This window comes from Gopherus evgoodei, chromosome 12, assembly GCF_007399415.2.
Source record: "Gopherus evgoodei ecotype Sinaloan lineage chromosome 12, rGopEvg1_v1.p, whole genome shotgun sequence".
NCBI classification, from domain to species: domain Eukaryota; kingdom Metazoa; phylum Chordata; order Testudines; family Testudinidae; genus Gopherus; species Gopherus evgoodei.
This window is the reverse complement of record NC_044333.1, coordinates 26,692,200-26,718,178: the sequence shown is the minus strand read 5'-3', so window position 1 is coordinate 26,718,178 and position 25,979 is coordinate 26,692,200. Positions and strand designations below refer to the sequence as shown.

At 42.4% G+C, this 25,979-nt stretch overlaps 1 protein-coding gene and 1 long non-coding RNA gene across 3 annotated transcripts in view; one reads left to right on the top strand and one right to left on the bottom strand.

The window, feature by feature from the left end:
- LOC115660653 (protein BEAN1-like) overlaps positions 1-25,979 on the top strand; it is a 110,484-nt gene that overhangs the window by 9,780 nt on the left and 74,725 nt on the right. For both annotated transcript variants that reach the window (XM_030582278.1, XM_030582277.1), the window contains one exon: positions 9,406-9,540. In XM_030582278.1, coding sequence (XP_030438138.1) covers positions 9,406-9,540 — 135 coding nt within the window. The remainder of the gene's footprint in view (positions 1-9,405; positions 9,541-25,979) is intronic.
- The window catches only part of LOC115660659, a 79,313-nt gene continuing 78,454 nt past the window's right edge, over positions 25,121-25,979 (bottom strand). Inside the window, exon 3 of the long non-coding RNA XR_004002872.1 lies at positions 25,121-25,352. This is a non-coding gene — a long non-coding RNA (uncharacterized LOC115660659). The remainder of the gene's footprint in view (positions 25,353-25,979) is intronic.

The following is a 25,979-nucleotide window of genomic DNA, read 5'->3' as shown; positions in this document are numbered from 1 at the left end:
TACTTGTTCTGAAATGCAGTGCCAGTAGCACAGCCATTGCACTGTAATGGAGAACTCAGTCCCTTCTGCAACAAAAACCAGCAACTTGTTTGGGATGTGTCTGCTATTTTAGCCTTCATCATTTTGAAAAGGCTGTTTGTATAGTTTAACAATTCAGCTCCTTAAACAAAACAAATGTGTAAAATCAAATGTTTCCTCGGAAGGAAACCAAGATGTTAAATAAGATTGACAGCAGTTAACAATACATTCATTCCATTGTGTGCCAGAGCACAAGCTGTGTGGTATGTTACTTAATGTCGTGCCCTGATTGGAAGTCCTCAATACCTAGGAAGAGCAGAACATCAGTATGCTTTTGTCCTGCTGTCTATCACAACCCCTTTTTCTCTTGGCAAACTTTATATTTTACAGGACAATTTAATGGAGATTAAGCAGTTACAGAAAAAAACTACAATAGTTTTTAAAAAAGGCAAACGATTCCTAGTTGAAATACCTGAGTGGAGATGTTATGGGGTCGTGATCCCACTCCCATTGTCCAGCTTGAGAAATACAATCCAGATCTGAACTTCCCCTATGTTTGGGGAATCTTTAGATCTGGAGTCCTAGTTCAACAGTTTGTAGACAGAAAGGGCCCAGTTGCGAAGTTCAGTGAATCAAGTCCCTAACATGGATCTGATGTGTTACTCCTCTATGCCAGTGTGTTACTGTTGATTTCAATGGATTTATATCGGTACAAAAAAAAAGTGAAATAACGCAATGGTGAGTCAACTGGAACTTCCTCAAAGCTCAGGGTAGGAGATCTGAGGTTTTGGTACCAGCACATAGATAGAAACAGGAAATCTGGTTTGGGTTTCGACAGATCAAGCTCTTATCTTCTGCTTCAGCCAAAGACTGCATAATGCAACTCAGGAGTGGGGTGTAACAGTGGCATTTAGCTATCTGGCCAATGCTGGGATAGTTGTGTGCTGGGACAGTATCCAATGAAAGACTGCTCTAAATGCCAACAGTGCAAAGGGGCTTGGGATCTCTGAGGTTCAGGAAACCCTCAGCTACTAACCCTATCCTCCAGCCACAAGAGTTCTTACACTATCTCTGCATCCCTAGGAGATTCCATCTATACTGGGGAGACCCTCCCATCACTGGCAACAGTGCCAGAACACAGCTGAAAGTGGGGGCCATGTTTTTAAATCAGATAGTGTTCCTTTAACTATGGTGAGTAATCAGCACATTTTCAGACTCAGCTGGTTGATACCAAAGCAAGTGCACAATTAAATCAGATATAATCCAGTTAGTCATTTGAATAAAAGGGATTTTTATGGTAATTGCATCATCCATTTATATATTCTTCTACAGCAAGATAAACATACAGTTCTTATTTTAATAGCATGGAATAGTTTTTCAACTTTTGGGTAGATCTTCTACATCCCAGTTGTCAATAAGTGTGTGTGTCAAACAATTGAAAGTTGTTCCAATCCTGGGAATTCAGTGTTTACTCTAACCTTTAGACTAACAGTCCAGATTAGTCAACTTCTGGGTTTCAAATAAAGCTATAGGAAATACCAGTTATTTCCCCAACAACCAAATCAGATAGTAACAACTTATTCACTACTAGCCAGGGATGAATTTTTACAAGGCTAAAAAGGTTTTATAGGCCTTGTAGAGGGTACTTAAGTTAAAGGGACAGTCAAGTGCAGTGCAGAACTCAGACCAGGAGAGATGGGAAGGGGACACTATCTAAGTTATGGCAGCTACGCTACCAAGAACTCCCATAGTGCTATGGACCGAGCTGGCATAATGTCTGCACTGGGTGAATTGTAGCAAAGTACAGTATTTCAAGGGAATGTGTCAATTTTGCTAAGGTGTCTATGGAAAGTTTCAAAATAGAGTATTTAGTTTCAGCTCCAGTTTTTACTGATATATAATTTTATAATACTTCAATGTGCAGGCATTTCAGTACAGTAGTTACAATGTTTCCAAATTGAAGTTTCAGAATTTTTGTACTATGAAAATGTTGAGCTTTTTGTGCTGATTGGGATGAACAGTCTCCTGGTGTTGGAATTTACATCCTGGGGGAGATACAGTTCATTATCCATCCAGCTCTGCTTAGCACTTCTAGAGTTTCAGGGAGGCAGGTTCATTACGTGGGGTTATAGGCTGGAGCTGCTCCACCTGAGAGACTTGCCAGGCTCGTTCTCCAGCTGCCTGGCACCTCTGGAAAAAGCTCTTTTCTGATCATGCATCAGAAGGGAGATTCACTTAGTTTGTTCCAAGATAGAAACATCAACTGAGAAAGCAATTTGTTGCTCACACCACACATTAAGTCATGTACCAAGTCAGTTTGATCTTCAGTTTGGATAAGATTCACTAGCTACCCAATAATCAAAGCCAAAAACCACCCCTTGCTGAAACAAACAGTGCTTGAACCCAAAAATATCAAAATCAATATTGAATCACCTATGTTGTTTAATAAATTTCAAAGACACCTTGTGGTTATATTAGTGTCTAGAGGACAGATCCTCAACCAGAGCAAACTGGGGTAGCATCAGTGGTGCTACATTGATTTGAAGGCTGAATTCTAGGACTTTTTGCTAATCAGATGCACCAAGTTCTGCATGAATTTGCATTGTTTCTGAGTCTGCCACCACTGGAATACAAATGTGAATAAGAATCTGAGTGACACCTATCATATGACTAGTAATGTCACTGTCAAGAAGCATTGCACCTCTACAGAGTATTATGTACTGGCAATTGAACATTTTTATTACACCTTTCTGTTACAGTTTATGTTTGTTTCAGAAAGGAAAATGCCTTTGGGAATTAGAATCCATTCACTTAGCATATTAAAATATGGTGTTTCTATGCTCAGAGTGTTAAGTATATATACTGTCCTTGTACTGTATCCACACAAATGTTGGCTACTCACAGTCAGCAATACATTAATCAAGATCACTATTACTTGGTAATTAGATATTATGGAAATTGTACCAAGCTGATTCCTTTTCAGGCAGTAAACGTGGGGGGAGTAAGATACATTGTTTGGATTTGCGCTGAGCACAAAGCTATTCAATGCATATCACTTCTCAGTATTTACCACCTCTTTTTATGACACCATTTAATACTTGCCCTATTTAAATAAACATTTAAATGACTTAAGGCCAGAGGGGCCCAATACAATCATCTAGTCTGGCCTCCTGTGTAACATAGGGCACAGAATTTCACTCAGTGATTCCTGCATGTAGCTCAGATGTGAGATCAAATTTCAAAATACTAAGAAATGACTGGGTTCTGCAACGTGATGCCCCGCTGAAGTCTCTGCTCCAGTGCTAGCTACAGGTAGCCAAGAGAAAGATTAATACAAACGTATCAAAAAAAAGAAAAAGTAAAAAGCAGCCAGAAATACAGGAGAGGACTACAGTGCCCAGGAATGGAAATGGCTGTTTACAGGGGCAGCTCCAGGCCCCGGCACGCCAAGCATGTGCTTGGGACGGCATGCCACGGGAGGGCGGCAGGCGGCTCCAGTGGACCTCTGCAGGTGTGCCTGCAGAGGGTCTGCTGGTCCCGCGGCTTCGGTGGAGCATCTGCAGGCAAGCCTGTGGGAGGTCCACCGGAGCCTCGGGACCGGCAGAGCGCCCCCCCGCTGCGTGCCGCCATGCTTGGGGTGGCGAAATGGCTAGAGCCACCCCTGGCTGTTTACCAGATGTCAAGAAACAAGACCAATCCACCAATTTTGGTGGCATAATTTAATCTAACACTTAGAGTGCTGTATTTTTAATCAAGACCCTTGTGACTTCAGAAGGCACATGAAATTAAGTGAACTGGGTAAAAAAAGTTGATTACAATGGAAGTTCAGCATCTCCAGTTTTCTTGTCAGTACTAAGATTGAGCCATTAGAATACTCAAATAATTTGAGACAGTCACCCTTCAGTGCCCAACTCTCACTAGAGTAACTCCATCCTCAGTGGAGTTCCCCCAATGTAAGTGAGAACAGAATTTAGTCCCTTACCCATATTTTGTCCTCAAACAGTGCCTTCGCCTCTCCCCCTCCCCCCCGCCATTAGATAAATTGCTGCAATAGAAGCCCCTTGGGGTGGATAGGCTGCCTCTGCTGTTTGGAGACAGTGTCTCCTATTGTAGATTGACTATAAACCAACCTTTACAAGAGTCAGTTTTGCCTGCCCTTTTAGGTGTCACTGGCCTTCACTGCTTCTCAGGACAAGAAAGCTCATTTTGCCCATACCATTCCTTATAGCTCACAAGCCTAAGAGCTCTCCTCTCCATTATACTACAGTTCAGTTTTTAATAGCATCTTTCATATGCACTGTATCCCAAACAACTAATAGCCAAAAGACAGACATTTAGAACTTTTCTCCCTTGCCTATACAGTGGCTGTATTTTCAAGTGACATTTGCAATCAAGAAGAGAATCTTTGTAGTGTAGAGGAAAGACTGCAGTTCCTGACTATGGAACAGCTGAGGCCAATGCTTTTGCATTAACAGCTGTAAAACTATTGGAGTTACAGAAAGGAACTTAGTGTTGGACAACTGGAAGTGGAGCAATGAGGGGCAGTGAATCCTGTTGGCCTGGAACAAGCTCAGAATGTTTAAAAAAATAGGACATCTTAAAACTAGATCTTGAAATAAATGGGGAGCCTATGGAATAATGCTCTGGGAATGTGTATGCACGCACACACCTTTAATATTTAGGAATAATTGTTAGCATTTTCGCTGACCTCAGAACATCTGCATGCACGTTTTTCTGAGCTTAGACCTGTGTGAAGTCAATGGACCTGATCTCTTCCCACCTGGAGTGGAATGGATCCGGTAAGTTCCATTAGCCTGCCTTCATTTAAGTATTTTAGATCCTTCAGAAAAAAAATTTAAGAAGCCTTTAGATTGCAGTGAATTCTCTTCTATTTGGGAAATGCCCAGGTTCCCAAAGCTTATGTTTCAAGTACCTACCACAAGTATGGTAGCTGTTCAGAAAACATTATCCAAGATGTGCTAGAATTGCAAAACAAAGCTCGATTATTACCCTGTAGATGGAAGCACTGCCAGGTTACAAGTATATGGTCTAATACATATAGTAAAAGTGTTTTCAGTGCTGGTGATATTTATAAATGCATTTGTGGGTTCTGACATTTTCCAATGGAGCAGCTGTGTGGAGAATTGGAAGTCATGAACAATTACTCAACTGCAGGGTTTTCCTGCTATGAAAGCTGACACAAAGGCTCCGAATTAAGAATATTGGAGAACAAACAAAAGTCAGAATACCTTTGTTCAGCTGGATGCCAGTTTGCACCTTGTTTTTTCTGTTCCTTTGCTTCTAGGATCTGGTATTTTCAAGGGGGTGGAGGGTCTGGCTTATTTGGTGTGTTAAAGCTGGTAATATACCAGTGACTTGAATTCAATTTTAGGGTATAGGATAGGCACCAAAAGTGCCAAAGTAAACTATTGGTTTTCTATTCCTAGTGTTCTTCATTACTAAACATCAGAATCCTACTATTTAATTCAGTTAGCAGTAGAGCGATAATGGACACCAGTTAAGTGGTAAATAAGGTGCCTCTTCTTCAGTTAAATCTTTTGCCAAAGCACGTGCATTACTTACACCTTTCAGACACTCTCCTCTCGTCTTCAGTGAAAACATGACCAGCTGTACTACTGAAGCTGGATTTATTTTTGTGCACAAGTTCTGAATTGTATGCACATTCATCCTGATTTCTCTGAATCTATTTGTGCTCCACAAATATTGAACAAAAGGAGTCTGGACAGATTATAAACTCAGACTATTCTCTTCAGCACCATTTGCAGGGTGTGACTGGTAATCTACATGACAGTGTTGCTTCTCTCAATTGGAACAGTAACATTTCAAAGACAGGAGAATAAGGAAGGATGAATAGTAAATCTTTTCCCCTGCACATGGGTACAAGCATTAATTTTGCACACAAAACAAGGATATGAAGAATGCCTGCTTCCCAGACAGTGGTGTGAGCAAGTGTCTATTCAAGTGCTTGTTTAGGAGTATCCATTAAAACGGTCACATTGAAGAGATAAACATGTATTTGTATTCACTGCTTCTGCAATAGCCACTCTGTTCTAGTTCCATAACTCAGAACATTCTGACTAGGGATGCACGACTGTGTTCAGTGACAATAAAGGCTGACCCAAACTTACTCATTTCCTCACCTGAATGCCACATGACTAATTTGTCATCATTTACAATTGTTGGGGCCCTATTAGCCAAATTTCTGTTTCTTCATAGTGACTGGAAACAAAGGCCTTCTCTACACCTAAGACTAGGGGTATGTCTACACTAAGGGATTATTCCTGATTTTTTAAAAGAGATTGTATAAAGTCGAGTGCATGCGGCCACACTAAGCACATTAATTCGGCGGTGTGCGTCCATGTACTGAGGCTAGTGTCAATTTCCAGAGTGTTGCACTGTGGGTAGCTATCCCGTAGTTCCTGCAGTCTCCTCCGCCCATTGGAATTCTGGGTTGAGATCCCAATGCATGATGGGGCAAACAGTGTCACGGGTGATTCTGGGTAAATGTCGTCACTCAATCCTTCCTCCATGAAAGCAATGGCAGACAATCATTTCACGTGCTTTTTCCCTGGATTGCCCTGGCAGATGCGATAGCATGACAACCATGGAGCCCATTTAGCCTTTTGTCACTGTATGTGTACTGGATGCTGCTGACAGACGTGGTACTGCAGTGCTACACAGCAGCATTCATTCGCCTTTGCAAGGTAGCAGAGACTGTTACCAGCCCTATATCACCGTCTGCAATTGGAAATTGGTGATGACGATTACCAATCCTTTTGTACTGTCTGCTGCTGTCATGGGTGCTCCTGGCTGGCCTCGTTGAGGTTGGCTGGGGGCACATGGACAAAACTGGGAATGACTCCCCAGGTCATTCCCTTCTTTAGGTTTTGTCTGAAAATAGAGTCAGTCCTGCCTAGGATATGCGGCAAGTCTACTAGAGAACCAGAGAGCACAGCCACCGGGTCAGAGCCCCAGATATCCCACAGAAATGATGAGCTGCATGCCATTCTAGGGGGTACCCCTGCAACAACTCCACCCATTGCTTCCTTCCTCCCACACCCCTCCTGGGCTACCATGGCAGTTATCCCCCCATTTGTGTGATGAAGTAATAAAGAATGCAGGAATAAGAAACACTGACTTTTTAGTGAGATAAAATGAGGGGGAGGCAGCCTCCCGCTGCTATGATAGTCCAGGCAGTACAGAATCTTCATTAGACATGAAAGGGCGGGGGGGGAGGTGCTTAGCCTCCAGTTGCTATGATGAGGACAGTTTTCAATCAGTCATTCCCATTTTTGCCCAGGTGCCCCCAGCCGACCTCACCGAGGCCAGCCAGGAGCATTCATGGGATGATGATGAGAACGGATATCAGTCATTTTGCACTGTCTGCCACCAGGGAGGGGAGGGGATGCTGCTGTTCAGCGCTGCAGCACCCCATCTACCAACAGCATGCAGTAGACAGTGACACTGAAAAAAGGCAAGAAATGATTTTTCCCCCCTTTTCTTTCAGAGGGAGAAGGGGAAAAATTGACAACATATACTCTGAAACACCCAGGAAAATATTTTTGACCCTTCAGGCATTGGGAGCTCAGCCAAGAATGCTTTTCTGAGACTGCGGTAACTGTGGGATAGCTGGAGTACTCAGTCCCCCCTCCCTCCCTCCATGAGCATCCATTTGATTCTTTGGCTTTCCATTATGCTTGTCACATAGCACAGTGCTGAGTCCCTGCTGTGGCCTCTGTCTATCAGAGCCTGGAGATTTTTTCAAATGCTTTGGCATTTCATCTTCTGTAACAGAGCTCTGATAGAAGAGATTTGTCTCCCTATACAGCGATCAGACCCAGTATCTCCCATACGATCCATGCTAGAGCCCTTTTTGGATTTAGAACTGCAGTGCCACCCGTGCTGATCAGAGCTCCGTGCTGGGCAAACAGGAAATGAAATTTAAAAGTTCGCAGGGCTCTTCCTGTCTACCTGGCCAGTGCATCCGAGTTCAGATTGCTTTCCAGAGCGGTCAATGGTGCACTGTGGGATACCACCCGGAGGCCAATACTGTCGAATTGCGGCCACACTAACCCTAATCTGACATGGCAATACTGATTTCAGCGCTCCTCCCCTCGTTGGGGAGGAGTACAGAAATCGGTTTTAAGAGCCTTTTATTTCGATATAAAGGGCTTTGTTGTGTGGACGGGTGCAGGGTTAATTCGGTTTAACGCTGCTAAATTCGGCTTAAATGCATAGTGTAGACCAGGCCTAAAGGTCAACCTAGCTGCTTCACCCAGGACTGTGAAAAGTGTCTTGCCCTGTGGAACAGATGGTCAACTTAACTCCCACTATAGATGCAGCTAGGTCAACAGAAGAATTCTTCCCTTAACCTACCTACCACCTCTCAAGGAGTGGGTTAAATACAACCAAAAACCCTTCCATTGCTGTAGCAAGAGTCTACACTATAGCAGCAGAGCTGCTGTGCCCCAGCTGTGCTGCTGGGACACTTGTAGGGTAGACGTGCCCGGAGCTATTCTCGCCCCCTCACATTGAGATGATAGGATGAGAAACTTAACAGGACCATCAGTTGTGTCATTGGGAAACAAAGTTAACCTTTCCCCTACATGTGCAGAGGTGGGTTGATTAGCTATTAAACTCCTCTAGGGTCAGAGATGGGCTTGAGGAGTGAGTGGATTCTTCTTCATTCTTCCCCACTACACATATGGTAGGAGAAAGATCTCAGCGTGCTCAAATGTAAGGGCAAGCCAGATCCTGCTCTGTCCTAAGAATCTCCAAACTCAAATGTGAATTATGCTCTAATATTTGTCCACATACACATTTTTCTGATGTTTAAGGTGGTCAGCCCACACACTATGAGATTCAGTTCCCATCCTTACTTTTCAAACTGGGAAGGAGTTGTGAGATGTTCCCATCCATGGCTCTCTCAGTCCAGCCCTTCGTGATCCTGGAAGTTAAAATAGCTCTAAGTTTATCCTCTTTTCTGTCATCCTTTTGCATATAGACTAGGACAAATACTGCAGGCAAGTTTTCAAACACACTCATGTCCCATTTTCAGACTTGACCTAACCTAAGTAACTACACTTTTGAAAATTTTACCTTCTGTGATTTGTTGGGCACATTTTCCCTGTGTGCAATGCTTCATAGGTCTACAGCACTGTATAAATTGATTAACGATTTACCAAGCTTTTGTCTGAATTTGAGGCCCCCCCTTTTGCTATCTGACAAAGAACAGACAAATCTGTTTTCAATCTCACAGGGCTTTTAGAGTCAGCGAAGAGGACAGACTTTCAGAAGAGCTGTGGCATTGTGCAGCAGGCATTTCCTACTTCAGTAACAGTCATCCATTGTTTCTCTTCCTTTCAGATGAAGGCAGCATTCTGCCCTGTAAAAAAGAAGAACTACAGTGTGGCAACGGACTCTGCCTCCTGAACTGGCTGCGCTGTCACTACAAGAAGGACTGTGGCAGAGACTACATGTCCATCAAACTAACATGCTCAAGTGAGTTACCATTCAATTTCCTCCATGGGACTGTCAATACACCTTCCTGTTGAATCAATCATTCTCCACAGACTGCACTTTGCACTAGATTTGTTCTGAGTTTAATGCTGCATTAATATGGGTGGGCTTATTTATGTCTAAGTCCCTTGTTTATACTGCATATGGAGTTCAAACAGAATACTTGCAAATAGTAATAGTAGGAAGGGATGATTTAGCTCTGCTCAATGTTTTTAGCTAATGTATCATGACAGGTGCTGCAACCAAATGCCAGTTTCAAAAAGGGGGAGTATAATCCAAACGCTGCGACTACTTAAGAAGCTAGTCAGTGCTGGAACCTATTAAACATTGGCAGCTAGAAAAAATAATCAATATCAAGGAGCAACTGCAGGCTAGATTCTCTGCATTTGGAATTGTTAATGCAAAGTAACAACCCAACTGTCAGCAGGTTAAAACAATGTTGGAAGAAACAGAATTACTGTAAAAGCAAAGACGTCAAATATATTCAAAGGATTGATTTCTACAGACAGTGTATATAGGAAAAAGTGTTGTTCTGGCAGTGACTAAGCAATGCCTTGAGTATTTTTACTAAATTGATAATGCAAGTTTTAGGAAAAGTAGTATGTTGCAATTTCAGTGCTACCTATTTACTAGTACAGAGGTGATTAACAGCTTCAGCCTAGCCTGTTCCCTTGATTTTTGTTCTCGCCTTGCGAAACTGCTGATTTCAAGCTATAGGAGTGTGAACTTCAGTTTAATATTTATATTTTGTTGCCATAAAAACTTGCCAAAAGGAAAGTGTAAATGGAACTGAAGGTGCACTATTGTCCTTAGACATGTCCATTGACTTCATTTTCTCAGTTAATACAGCCTCCTGCAGACAAGCATATAGCTACAAGTTTGAGGAATGACAGGTAGCCAGTTATACTAGGGACAATAAACTGACAGCCAGCAGCAATGCACATAAAGTGGAGTTGAAAGCATTCATACAAACACAAGTACTGTGGTAATATAGTCCCTAATCCGAAGGCAATTAGACTCTGTGAGCTTTGGATCAAGCCCATGGAACACAGGAAGTGGGAGTTTATAATTAAGCATTTCATAATGGCCAGAACTACTGTGTTGTGTAGAAGGACGCAAGAGATCTGAGCTTGGTGAGACCTTGGTTTCTCACTTGTCAATTTAGTGGATCTGAGGAGCTGTAGTAAAATGATGCACAAATGTTCAAGGATAATTATGAGCGCCACTCACTGCCCAAATATCCCTGCCATCTGTGCCACAAATCAGCACTAATTCTGGAGGAGACTGCTTGCCAGACCTTGTACCTGTAAGAAAAGCCCCACAAAACATTTAAGGGGCAGGGGGGAGAAGGAAGATCTATACAATATCTACATCTTGGAGATGAAGGTTTGATCTGGCTTTTTTAAATAAAAACCCCTTATCTTGAGATAGCCAAAAAAAATTAGATGCTTGACAAAGAGGAACTGGCCAGTCCATTTCTGCAAGCCAAATCTGAATAGGCATTTTAAAAAGTTCTGAAGGCACTATTATATCTTTTCTGCAAAATGAAGTATTTCAACAATGGCATGTTATTTCAAGAGGTACTTAATAAAAAAGCAGAATTAAAGCAACTGACTATTTAAGTCTCAAGTATCAAATAAATACCAAGCAACATGGGGTACTTCTCCAATATATAGGATTTTCCAAATTTGTTTGCAAAGCTATCCATGCAATAATAAAATACACCATATAAACCATGCTGATCAACAAAACAGTTAATCTCCATCTCTGGAGATATTTAAGAGTAGGTTAAATATTTATCTATCAGGGATGGTCTAGACAGTATTTGGTCCTGCCATGAGGGCAGGGGACTGGACTCAATGGCCTCCCGAGGTCCCTTCCAGTCCTAGAATCTGTGACTAAGTCACATTTTAGCATTTCTTCTGTAACAAGCTCAGAGGAACAAATGCCCCATATAGTCACAGAAGTGCGTGGCAGAGGCCTATACAAATCAAATCTTGCTGACACGAAGAATTCACTATATTTCTGTGGAAAGACTGATTTTCTGTTTGCAGCTGGACTTGAGTGCAGGGTGTCACAGTAAGGGAGGGGTGTCCAACCTACAGGCCCATGGGCTTTACACAGCCCACCAGAGCATTTCCAACGCAATATACCAAATAGCAGATTTGTTAGCGTTGTGTTCTCTTTATGTGCCCCCCCCCCATTTTCTATAATTCTGATAGACATTTTATGCACTGGTTTCTTTGTTTTTAAAAAGAAAATGCTCTCTATATAGCAACAGCCTATCAAATACATATGAAACAAGCTGAACTTAAATATAAATCAATACAGAGGACTAAATCTTATTAAAAATCACTAGAAGCACAAGGTTGTGCTTAGGTTTGTGGCCCTCCTGTGTACTAAAAGTTGAGCAGCACTGCAGTAAGGTACTAGTATCTGTTATTTCCCAATAGTCTCAAAAACAAAAAGCAAAGAAGAGTTTTATACAAGTCAGTTGCCATATCAGGCATCTCTGCCAGTTTAAGAAGGTGTTGCTAATACCAAGGACTGTTAAAATACCAGCACTACAGCAAGATAAGAAGCCTGTCTGAACTTGAACTAGCATGCTATTTATGCCCAACACCACCCGAAACAGTACTGCCACAAAATCTCAGTGACTTAGGAAGGGAGAGGATGGAGCAATGACTATTGTTTAAGCGCTGACAGATTTTCAGATGTGGACACCACCTACAGCAGGGACCTATATCTGAAAATTCAACTGTGTGTGTGTGTGCGCGTGTGTGCGCGCGTGTAATATATATATATAACAACCACACACACTGTGCAATTGGGCAGAATAAAAAAAGGTTACCTGAAGTTCTTCCAGCTGGTTAGCTCTTAGATTTAATACTATATAGCTGCATTTTGTGTACACTTTATTGCTATAAATGTGGGAGCAGATCTATTTGCATCATAGGGAATGTATTACCTGTGGGTTCTTCTCCCAACAAGATCTTAAGTCCTATGTCTCCATGGTTATCTGGGTTCTTACGTGGCACTCATCACCTTTGCACCTGATCATACAGTAGAACCAGTAATAACTGTCAGAATGATTTTACCTTAGGACAGGAAGTAAAGCTCAAGGGCACTTACCCAGTTTAAGGGAGGTTTCTGTTGTAACCAATTACTTCCAACCCTATACCTGAGGCAGCAGCAAAGTTGCACCCGATATAGAAATTGCTCACAGGAAGGATGTTCTCATGAATTAAAAAGGTACTGCTCATGTCAGCTTCCTTTTCCAGCTCATTTACAAATGTTTTCTCCTCACGGCTCTGCTTTTTAACACCACTTTCTCAGGTTTATGTGGGGTATTTTAAGCAGCTGTGCTAAAAATGGCATCATGGGGTCCAGTTCAGCCTAGGTCTGATGTTAGGAAGTCTTTTGGGGGTAAACTAGGTGAATACTCAGTCCAGATTTCTTTGCTTAATGTAATTCCATGTGCACACCCTTTTTATACACAGTGGTGCCTGCTTACATTAGCAGATTCATCCCTTCCCATGTAGGGTGTATTTGTGGTACATCTGTTCCTATTCTGTACAAACTCTTCTTTCTGTGGTATTTTAGACAGTTATTTATAGATGACTCCAGTTCTCTAATCTATCATTCAACATCTCAAATACCATGCACAGCTTGAGGCTGCATCAGATATGCTGGGTTGCCCCAAAAATCAAATGTAATTATAAATTGCTCTGTGGCAGCAAATGTCTTTGTTGTCCCCACTTTTAGTATTCGGGGACTAAGGTCACTTCAAATGTGAGACATGCTTTCTGCAACAAAGAAGAATCTAGTGGTGTCTGCCTCCTAGTTTAAACAAACCAACCATAACCACAACCAGGTTTTAATTTGGAGAGTCTCAAATCAAAATATCATTCAAAAAACTAAGCACCAAAAGTAGTGAAAATACCATCAACAACTGGAGAAAGCAACACCATGCACATTACCATGTTCAAAACAGGATGAGAAAATTGAATTGTGCGCTTAAGGGCACTTGAGTTGGCACTGCCTTGAGTGTTTCCTTCCTCATTTTACTAAGACACATTCTCAGTCACAGCCTCAATGAAAAAACCCCACATTCACAGGTTTAGGCAAATCAGTCAAAGTGTAAACCTGTTTTACATAGGCATACCTAGAATTTGTGTGCACACTGTTACAAGTCAGTTGAAATTTGTCCAATAGGGTGGAAAGGACCTTTGTTTCAACTAGTAAAATGCTTTAATTACTTCCTTTCAGCTAGTGTCTGAACTTTAAAGATATTGAGCAAAGCAGCTCCTACTGAAGTCAATGAATACTTCAAGCACTCAGACCTTGAAATCTGATCTAAATGTTCCAGGAACCAGGCATTTAGACAAATTACCAATGCTCTTTATTAAAGCTCAGAATTAGTGTGGTTTTTAGCCTAGAATATATACACAGCTACTCATGAAGGATGGTGTAGTACAACCGCAAGTGTAAATGTGTAAGGGAGGAAAAAAATGTCAACCCTTGCAAAAGCCTCACATCATTGATATGGAGACAATAGGAGAAATGCAGTTCCTCAATTTACTATTTAAAACAGTTTGAGTTTAAGTTGCATTAGAACAGTTGAATGCATGCCTCACTTTGCAAGTCCCTGGACTAGGAGTGTATCATGCTTTTTAAAGCTAGAGTAAAAAATGTAATTAAATCTGTCACACAAGACCTGTAGTGGGTGTGCTGGCATTTTAGAAGATTAAATATCAACATTTGTAATTGAGATTAAAAAGGACAGTCCAGTTTTCAAGTGCTGGGTTAATAGAAATTTCTTTCTATAAAATGATTTTAACAGAAATAGTGCTAGGCTGTTGCAAAGTCTATTAATGAAAGTTTCTGCAGAAGTTAGAGAACTAGAGACTGATTCAGTTACAATGATGAAGATCAGAGTAATACTGAGATCAATCAAGTTAGTTTGATTTAAACTGTTATAACAGTATGACATGTTGGACCTCTTGGGAAGCCACCTGATGTGCTGAGATACCACTAAGTTTAACTGTTCTGTCAGCATGGGCCCCCTTTAACCTGTCTTGCTGAGCCAGGTTCTTAAAACCTCCTAACACACAAGCAGGGCCACACCCACCTGCAGGTCAGTTCTGGGAAGAACCAGCATAAGGGACTTGCTCCAACAGGCAGATATCCATCTCCCTTGGAGTGCAGACTCCAAGATTATTATGAAATTTGCCTTCTTCCTCAGTTTGGAGAGAGGTGTGCACACTTCTCCCACTTCTGCATTAGAAGTTACAGAAACTGGGTTTAATAAACAAATTTTATTAACTATCAAAGGCAGATTTTAAGTGGTAAAAGAGGTAACAAATAGAACAAAGCAGATTAATAAGCAAATAAAAAACATGCAGACTAAGCTGGTTTCACTAAAGAAATTGGTTACAAATAATATTTATCACCCTAGATATTTTTGCAGGCAGTTTGCAAAGCTTCTGTGGTTCAGAGTTCGTTATATTCTTTTTCAGACTAGATGTGTCTCAGTCTGGACTCCCCCTTGTCTTCAGTTTCTCTTCTCAGGCAGACAGGCCATGGAGGAGGAAGAGTCCTGTTTGCCTTCTTCTCCATCCTTAAATAGGATTTAGGCAAGCCGGGAATCCTTAGTTTCCCAAACTTGATTCCCACACCACCACCACCTCTCCCCCCACAGGAAAGTTACAAGAAGTCCCAGGTAATGTATTAGTATCAAGTGACAAGACCACCTGACTCTGTAGGATTAGTGTCCATGAGTCAGTGGCAGTATGGAGTGTCCACAGGAAGGCCAAGCTTTTCACAGTCCATTGTCCTCGCTGATGGGCCATCCACTCCATCTGGCTTTTCCATTGTTGTACCTGAAGTGTTAGCAGTGAGCATCACCCAAAGTAATAGTTTAAATATGATATAGGAATATTGACTAGTTTCAGATATAGAAATGATACAGGCACACAAATTTGATAATCACATTCAATAAAATCAACCTTTCCAATGATCTCACATGAGCCATCTTATATAAAGTATCTCAGTTATGTCAAGCATTTTTCCATAAAGAATATGGAATGACATGTCACAAACAGAACGTAATCTGGTCCTGCCTCTGATGTAGAATCTTCAATAGTCTTTTGGCTCTAATAATATGCAAGATGCTAGATGAAGCAAGAACTAGCACTAGAAAAGTCCTAGGTACACTGTGGGGTGGGGAGAGCAGATCCATAGCTATATGCTAGACAAATGAGAGATTTCATGGTGAGGGTTTTGACCTTCTAGGTTCCTTTTCCTGAAAGGACGAAGACTGCCTTAATGTCTTCCCTTTGAGCCAGAGTTGGTCTGCAAGGGGTCCTCAGGAGGCAGTATAATTGAAAGGGTAGGGGGAAAAAGGCTATTAAAAGCATGATTGATTGCTATATCAAGGGAGTGCTGGTTCAAATCTAGATAAACCCAAGTCCACGGAGAATAGGTCTCTGCTGACCAATGGTCTGAAAGGATAGATAAAGGCAATTCCATCACAAGTCTGTGCATTTAACACCACACATTGACCTTCAGTGGATCCTATTAGTTACTTGTTCTGTAGTTTTGATGAGCTGACTGGATAGAAAGAACAGCTGTCCTTTTTCTACTCCCCACACAAAAGTTGGCTGTGGCCAAGTTTTTCCATGCAATATGGTGTTCCTTAAGAGAAAAATCTAAGTGGATAATTTTGAAAGTGAATTTCCTTTGTGATACAATTATCAAACCATGATGAGAGACTTCTGTATGGACAGATTGAATTTCAGCCTTTACCAGCTTCACTGAGTCTGTGATGTCACAGTAAAGAGTTTCGGCATAAAGTGGACCAAATATGATATTGAACCTTGAAAGATTCTTCATCCCTCTGTAATTACAGAAAAATTGCAGTGACAGAAATATAAATCAATTCCCATCTTTGCTTAAAATAATTCCTGTGTGATTTAGTTTTTCATCATTGCTTTTGTACTTCTGGGGTGAAATTTGCAGGCCCTCTGCAGGGGGGAGAAAGGTTGACAGAGCACTTAACCCCTAATAGGACTTACTTTAGAGGGACTTCAGTGTACACAGCTCTGGTGTTAGCTCTCTGCACAAGGTCAAATATCACCTTATTTCAGAAGCCTAAATACTCAAAACTAGATTCTGCTTTAGTAACTCCTTTGGGTACAGCAGATCCAAACATTACACTGTGGGGAGGTGTACAGGTTAAGAACATCAAGGTTTAAGAACATCCCTGCACTGCCTGGTCTCAGATTATGTTCAGTCCACTATAGCATGGATGGGAGAGAGGAAGGTGGAAAAGAGAAGCCTCTCTAGAGAGTTGAGAGAGAAAAGTTGGTCCAGAGGTTTGAGCATTTGTCTAGGACTTATCAGATCTGGATTCAAGTCCCTGCTTTTGAACAGAATTTGACCTTGGTCAAGTCATTTAGCCTCTGTGCCTCATTACAAATGGGAGACTAGCACTTGCCTACCTCACAGGGGTGAGGTGAGGACAGACTAACTGATGGTTGTGAGGTTCCCAGATACTGTGTTAGAGGTGGGCACACAAATACCTTAGCTGGAAGGCTTTGTTGGCCTCCTTTAATCTGTGAGAGATGGTGGGAATTGCAGCCTATGATGTAGATGGCTTGCAATGTCTCATGTGACCGAATAAACTAATCTGAGATTTGCATGATCTTTGGCAGTTATTGCAAATGTATGCATCTTGGTTGGGAGCTACTTGCTTCCTACAGGCTCTTTTCTCTCCAAGCTGTAGGAGAGAGCTCCTGTGATGGACTTTGATACCCTGATGGAGACAATGACATCACTTGTTATGACCACTTGCCACGATTTCTCATCGGTCAGAATCAATTCCAGATTCCTTTGGATCTTGCTTTCATGTGTCTTTATAGCGAAGCTTGGGAAGTCTTGTTCCTGTCCCCTCCAATAGCTCCCTATATAGCATGTCCCTGGGTATGCATCCATCTTCCAACCTACTCAAATGGCCCAGACAGCACAGTCATCTTTGTTTGAGCAAGGGCTGTCAGTTGGTAAATTTGCCCTTTGAAGAACTTGTGTTGGTGACTTTATCCTGCCGCCATTTGGTGTTGAATATGCAGCATAGGCAACATAAGGTTGAACAGTTTCCACCTATCTCCTGATGAGCATAAGTTGCTCATGTTTCCCCCACCATATGAGTGGTGAGGACGCAAGCTTTGTACACTAGCATTTTGGTCTTGGTCAGCTTTGAGTTGTCCCATGCTCTTTTAGTTAGTCTGCTAAAGGTGGTGGCAGCCTTTCCAATGCAAACATTTCAGTCTTCATCCAATGAGAGGTTGGTTGTCACTGTAGCACCTAACAGCTGAACTACTTCTAGCTGGTTTGCATTTAAGGATCTCATGGAACCCCCTATCCTAACAACTGTTAGTTGGAAGGTCGTCAAAACCATTAGGTCATGTTAGAATTGAAAACCGGCTACTGCTATGACCATAACTGGTACAACCTGTACTGGTCAGTGCTGAGGGATGGTTAACCCAGAAACCTCAGGAAACACCAACGGCTTTGGACTGATGAGCACCTAATGAAGGTAGTGGAACCCTTGATGGAGGAAATGCAATCAGAAGGCAGATGAGCAAATTCACTGTTTTTGCCAACATACACACAGGACAGATTGGGTCTTTCAGCTGTTGCTGATAACCAATCTAGAAGTGGAGCCCTGAAAGGCAGGCAGATGGAAGGCCTTCTCTGCTCTGGCAACTCCTGCAGTGTAGCTGGTTCCATATATATTGACTCCCATCCTTCCTTTGGTCCAAACCAGTTAAGTCAGAGGGGGATGCTGACACATTGGCTACTGCAGACATTACATGGAGAGGACACTCCATCCGTGCTGCAGCTGGAAGGCTGAACAAGTGAGAATAAAGGGAAGTGTGTTGAGGAATGTACAGCTAGTGGATCTCTGACTACATGCATACACCAGACAGTTATTCCAAACCTCCTGGAGAGAGTAAAGTGACACAGATGCCAGAAAGGTTGCTCTGACCATAATAGAATGTTCAGTTCTCTGCCCTGTAACAAGCACGTTAAAAAGCTGTCTGTGTTGGAATCCATTTCCAAAGGAAAGTAGTAAGAATTAAATGTGTTGTACATGGCTGGAACAAGACAGCAAAAGTCAGTTTTCTTGTGACTAACACTCACATGATTCAGCTATTTTTTCATGTAATTAGTAGGGCACTTCTGTTATAGATTAATTAATTGCATTACCAAGCAGCTGGTGAAACAGGCAAAGAGCACAGGTGTATTCTATATTTTACTATTATGGAATTTATCAACCCAAAACACCTTTCATGCGAATAGCTACTCATTCCATTTTGTTCCACTGTTTTCATTTTGGTTTTGTTCCACTTCTCCCCCAGTTTCCTTCTTAGAAGCTAGTGTAAGACAATGTCAATGAATAAAGCTGGTACTGGAACAATAGCATTGACTGTACATGACCGACAGGTTGAGTAAAACCAGTGCTTAAATGGCACACACATTCCACTCATTCATTGACATCTCAAGAGTCTGAGGCAGTGATTGTGTTTTCTAAAACATGCCCCAACCAGGCTGGAAATGTCTACAACTGAGGGCTTGTCTACATCAGAAAGTTGCAGCGCTGGTGAGGGAGTTACAGCGCTGCAACTTTGAAGGTGTACACATCTGCAGGGCACCACCAGCGCTGCAACTCCCTGTTTGCAGCGCTGGCCGTACTCCCGTTTTGTCTCGGGTGTAGAGGATCCAGCGCTGGTAATCCAGCGCTGGTAATCCAATGTAGACACTTACCAGCGCTTTTCTTGACCTCCGTGGAAGGAGGAAGCCTCTGGTAATCAAGCTGGTCTCCTTTCCTGGTTTGCTCTCTCGTTCCCGGAACCCCGAGCAAGCAGGTCTCCTTCCCTGCGGTTTGCTGGGTGGCTCCGGGAACGCGAGAGCAAACCGCGGCGAAGCTGGTCTCCTTTCCCGGTTTGCTCTCTCGTTCCCGGAACCCCGAGCAAGCAGGTCTCCTTCCCTGCGGTTTGCTGGGTGGCTCCGGGAACGCGAGAGCAAACTGCGGCGAAGCTGGTCTCCTTTCCCGGTTTGCTCTCGCGTTCCCGGAACCCTCCTTGAAGCCGCCCAACAGCGCTGCAGTGTGGCCACATCTAACACCACTTGCAGCGCTGGTTGCTGTAAGTGTGGCCACTCTGCAGCGCTGGCCCTATACAGCTGTACTAATACAGCTGTAACAACCAGCGCTGCAAAATTTTAGATGTAGACATGGCCTGAGAAAAAATCTCCCAGGTGGTGGAAAGCAGAGTGTACTTTAGTAGGTCACTGCATTCAGAATAAGGACTGCAGGTACTTAGTAGTTTCTCAAGAGGCAATTTTATTAGCCATTTGAACAATTGTTTTCATATAATGGATAGCTATCCATAGCTATCTAGAGGTGCTTAGCACCTTTGGAGGAGGAAAAAAATTCAGCCAAGGCTACAGTGGAGATGCTAAGCAGTCAGATACTGTATGATATTATGGGAGAGCCTAGCTCAGAGAGATTTTAGAAGTCATTGCACAGTGACCCACTTCTGACAAAATTCTGCATGACCTGGGGCGGGGGGGAGGGGGGAGAAGACAATGGGCCGGAGCCTGAGCCCCGACACCCTTAGTAGGGGGTGAAGCTTAGGCTTCTGCCTCAGCCATGGGTCCCAGCAAGTCTAATGCTGGCCCTGGCAACCTCATTAAAATGGGGTCACAACCCACCATTTGAGAATCACTAAATTACCACTACAAACTGAAGGGAAAGGAGTGGTCTCTGCCCCAAAGGGAAAAAAAAAATCAGTTCCCCCCCTCCCCCCCACCTGAGATATTGCTAAGTCATCCCCTACCAAATAGGTCTTACCACAAAGGCTCCTAAAAATACTTCACAGGAGCACCTCTTTTGCCTTTAGAATGGACCAGATTGTCCCAAATGGCAGGTATCTTTCAAACAAACCGTTCACAGACAGCATAAATACAAAGCCTTTACACAAATAAAGGCATCTCACTTCAAATTATACAAGTTTAACAGTTTGTTAAACTCAATATTCTTAGTGCAACTACCAGGAACAAAGCATAAACATTTCCAACTAATAAACTTAATACAAGTTTGTTTCCCCAGTACTTACTCAAACCATAACCACAGAAGGCAAAAGCTTTTTTCTCTTTCAAGTAGGGAAACAAATGAATAGATTCCCCAGCCCATTCGTTCCTGTCTATGCAGTCACCCCTTAGGGATGGTAAGATTTATCCCAGGCTAAAAAGAAATTATGGAGAGCCCTTTGTTAAAACACTGGCAGCACATCAATCCCTGAAGCAGACCAGTGAGAGTGGATGGGAACACAAAACACCTCCTGCCCAGAGTGTCAAACCTAATATTCTCAATTCAGTCAGTGACTGAAAAAAAGAGGGAGAAGAAGAGAAAATGTTTTTATTTTTATAAAACCAGATATAGTGGTGTCCATTAGAGCTGATACCTTTACCAATAATTACTACAATGTGTTGATACCAGAGGAACCCATTTAGAATAGGAAAAGCTATGGTACTTCAAATATGCAAATAGTGAAAGCCTCAAAAATGGAAGGGCAAGGAAAAATGAGAAGAGCTAAGGAAGAGTTTAAGTTAAATACCAGGGAAAGTTCCTAATTGCTATAAGAGAAATTGGGCAGAGGAAGAGATTCCAAAGGGAGGTTTATGTGGCACCATTACTACATGTATCTAATAACACAGACAATATTTTAGCAGGAATTACATATTAAGCAGTCACACTAGATAGCGCAAATGGCCTTTTTGACCCTGGTATTCCTGGGTCAAATCATGTGTTCTCAGCACATACAGTTTCTGTTTGCATCAGTGTGAAGTGTGGCTGCTCAATACCTCAAGATTTGGCCCTATATGCTGTTCCTCCCCCCCCCCACCCCATAAGAATATGAATGAATGATTTATATATGTGCAAAGCACCCAAATTTTTGTTTGTACCCCTGCTTTTTTATCAAGGCCACAATGTCTGGTTTAATCTCATTTTGTATTCACAGTAGTGAGCAGCTGTTCTATTGCCTGAGGACATGGAACCAACCCCAATTACCTGGATTGGGGAAATGAGGAGGGTGGCCACTAAGAAGTGTTTAAATAAAAAAGTTCTGTTTCGGGTTCTGTTTCTAGCCAGAAGGGCAAGTGTGTCATTCTCAATCGAGCTTGCTAGTGTAAAAAAGAATCAATCAGCTGTAGGTAGAGGATTCAGAGTAGGGGGACAGACACTTCAAGAGAAGCAAAGTAACAAAATAAGTTCAGCATCAAAAATAACCCTTTATGAACAGGAGGCACAAGGATGAATGACCAGTGGGTGCTGAGAAAGTAGCTGCAAGCATAGGGATGTGTTTATCACATATGGGATGTATTTGCTCTCTCCAGCCTTAGCTGCAAATCCATTTGTATCACTACTAGGAAGCCAAATACAAGGCTTTTTGAATTAGGAAAAATGCCATATTGATCATTCTGTAATAGCAGATGACAGTTGTATGGCACCTTACCAGGAGACCATACTGTAAATGTTTTTTAAAAACCACCAATATCCATATTCAAAAGCAACATGCCCACTTTTGGGCTGGGATTTTAATAAAAAGAAAAATCTCTTCTCCATGGACATTGAGAATCACCGCTCCTTGAGTCAGATGGGGCTTACTATCACCTCCCACACTTCCCTACACTCCAAAAGGGCAGACCAGGCACTGACTTCCCAGTTTTGTTGTCATGACAAAACTATGATTAGTACTTGCCACTGTACATTTTATTAAGACACAATTTTGCAAAAAGCTGTTATCTATAGAAAACGGCAAGGCCCTGACCTACTACAGAACCAAAATGAAGGGATGTGTAGTGAGTACTTTTGTTATTAAGTCACAGTTACCTCCCCTTGACTGTTAACTCGTGTTTTACTGCTGTCTGTTTGCCAGTTCTCAAAGGGTCTCAACAGCTGGGTCACTTTACAATTAAAGATAGGTCTTCCAGTCTGTCAGGGAAAGATGATGATTAATGTATTTCTTCTTTCCCTACATAACTTTAGGGGAAGAACCAGAGCAAAAAAAAGCCAATCTACCACTATCTGCAGAGCCAATACTGAGACAGTACTCTCACTCTACATCCCCACTCAGTTGGTTAGGCTTCTGCTCTACCTTTATAAAGTTTCCTTGTGCCTTGATAAGTTGTTAACTTGGTGCAGCTGAAACTCTTCCTGCTCTCAGTCATTAGTCTTTGGCAATCAGCATCTAGTTCTCAGGTGCATCTATGGAAGCATAACTACCCAGATCCCCTCTTAAGCTACCCAAATGCCCTGTCACATGTAGCTAGCATTAACAGTCATGAAACGGATAAATGCCCTTTACCAAGAGACTAAAGGTCACATTGTACCCTCATTCTTTTGTGCAAGGCACCCCAGGACATCACTAAGAAGGGCAGAATATACATTTATGCTTTGGTTGAAGTGCTTGTGAGAGACAGGCAGAAGGAAAAGAGTGATGTAATAATGAAAGTACAGAGGAGTCATTGGCCTGGGATAGCATATGCTGGGGCTCAAGGCCCAATCCTGAAAGGGGATGAGGATCCTCAGCTTCCATGGAAGCTTCTGGCTGAGGAAGGCATTGAGCCTCAACTTGCAGGATCACATCCCAAAGATCTTACTCAGACAAAACACTCACTAAGATAAGTGGAAGCTTTGCTTGAATAAGGATTGAACCAAGAACTTAGCTCTCCCCTGGCCAAATCCTGAGAGGTTAAAAAGCTGTTGCCTTTGGTTTGCTTTTACTAAAAAAGTTTAGTCGTTCATTTCAGTTTGATTCAGTGGATTGGTTTCACTTTCAATGTTTCACTGAGCTGTGATTACCATGAAAAATGAGTTTAAAACTGCTGTTGCATGGTCCCTAATATTATTACAGCTTGCTCCTCTAAAAGTCTGAGATATTATATTTCATAAAAGTTGTGAAGGAGATTAGAGGAGAGGGAAGGCATGGGTGACAGTGTGGGCACACACACTCACTGTTTAGATAGAAAGTGACATGGGGCCTGATTCTCCACCGTTACACTTGTTTTACCTTAGTGTAACACCATTTAAATCAGTGGAGAATCAGGCCATAGTATTTAGAAGGTGCCCATCACTGATGCATTTCAGTAGGGAACATACCAGCTGCTTGGCCAGGATTCTCTTGTTGTATACATGAAAGTGAATGGCAGAGCTGCAGTCTCTCTGTATTGTGTATTCTTTAGGGGCAAGACTGAGCCCAGATTTCAGCAGACCCCTTTTGAATAATGGCATAGATTGTAGTAGCCCACATAGCACCATGTTCTTTGAGGTGTTATGGAAGGGTTAGGCAGCTGGGGTGGCTAAAGTAGCTTGCCCGTAATAGATGCTGGGCTTTGTTTGCCTGGAAGGGAATCAGGAAATTTGTCACTGGGAAGCTTGGAGGGTTTCCAAAATAGGTAGGGAAGGATCTGGGAAATTATCAGTAGTAGGATGGAGAAAGGTTGAGTCCCCAAATTCATCTTTCAAAGTGTCTATCTAAAGTCAGAGCAGACTTAAGGCAGGGGATTGTATAGATTTATTCCAGCATATAACTCCATTCTGGAGGATTAAGAGGGCTCAAACTGTTCAGTGGATACCCAGATATGGTCAGATATATTCAGGGAGCAGAACAATCCCACCCATTCTATAGGAAGTTTGTTTTAATAAATAAGACGCACACTTCCTTCCATCTTGCAGGGTCAGAAATCCTTGCAGCTCAACTGGACTTCACAATATAACAGTTCTCTCTCCTTTAAGTGAGGTAAAGGATCTCCTACCCTAGCATACTATGGAGTAGTGTAGTTTTAGCACTAAGTACAAGGTTTTAATTTAATCTATACAACTACCATGAAATTTGGCCTGTTGAGACAGAATGTAAATTTAAGTGCGTTTTACTATGAATATACTTTCTCTAGCTTCCTGTATCAATCAGTCTGAATCCCTCTATGAACAAGTAGGCTCTTTTTTGAATTTTATTCTATGGCAATTTTCTGCTGTTAAATCTTCACATGCAACAAGTATAACTACTACTAAGTCTGAACAAAAGCCTTTGTATTCCATGTACTCAAGAGAAACTGCCCTGAAAAGCAATGCATGGATTTGTTCCAGTTAAGAAAATAAGCTAATATTTCCCTTGCTGTTACAGGAAATCAGATGTATAATCTTTGTTCAAGAGTTAACCATAAATTCCTTTGAAAATACCACCTTTTAGCAAAACAGTGCTGACTTGTAACAATTTAAACCTGTGTTTTTCCCTATTCTTCTCTTTGCCACCCTTTTAAAATAGAAACTGTAATTATGCTTGCATTTTAACTGTTTTACCATATTTCCAACTTCCTCAATGTCATTGTTAGTGTTGAATTCAACAACAGGAGTTTAATGTCTCTCTGTAGGCTTACGTGCTCTCCTGAACTGAGGCATAAGTACCTTGTCTAAAGTCAGAGGAAATGAGTGGCTTCATACAGATCAGAAACTCCTAACCCTGTGCTTTCACCATACTCTTCAGTGAACCTTGCAAGCCACTGACAGCTCCTGGGATCACAACTTTTTTGGCACAACATACAGCTCTACACAAGAGTATTTTCAAGTTTGGGCACTTTTGTTGTCTTACCTTGCAATTACAAACAAAGTAGGGAGGCCCTTGAAGTTTCTTACATCTAGCCTCTTGGGAGTTGCATACAGCATAGCCCTAGGAAACACAACACACAAGGTATTTGGAGACAAGATGAAAAATGACTAGGAGAGCAAATGTAAAAAATACAAAGGGGCTAGGGGACTGTGACAGGGTTGGGACACACCACGATGGTTAAAATGGTTATCTCCAAGAATTAGGTCAGGCCATGGTGGGGCACCCACTGCTGGTAGTGTCCCATCCATCCTCTGCTCCTTTGTTGTTGTCTGGACCCACATTGCTTCCCACTCAGCAGTCTCCTCTTCAGGACACTACCCTCTAGCAGTGCCCACTGTTCCAATCTCACCCCCTTCCAGGGGTCTAGTTATCAGCAGTCCTTCTGTGCCCCAGCCACTGTGGTCAACCACACCCCAAAGTCTAACCCCTAGTGTCAGAGGTCTAGTGCAGTCCACTGTCACCACATCCACTGGCTGGGTGTTCATGCAAAGGGGAAGGCAGGGGACCCAGGCCCATCCTCTACACTAGGACCCAACCCAGAAACCCTTTGGTGGCAGCCTTTCTACCCTCTTTCTCTCCCCTTGTGCACCTCTGTCCCTGGGCCACTTCCCCATCAACCCCTTTGCCACCAGCTAGGCCCTTACCTCAGGGCCTGCAGCCTGGCAGGTACCAGAGTGGAGTTCCCTT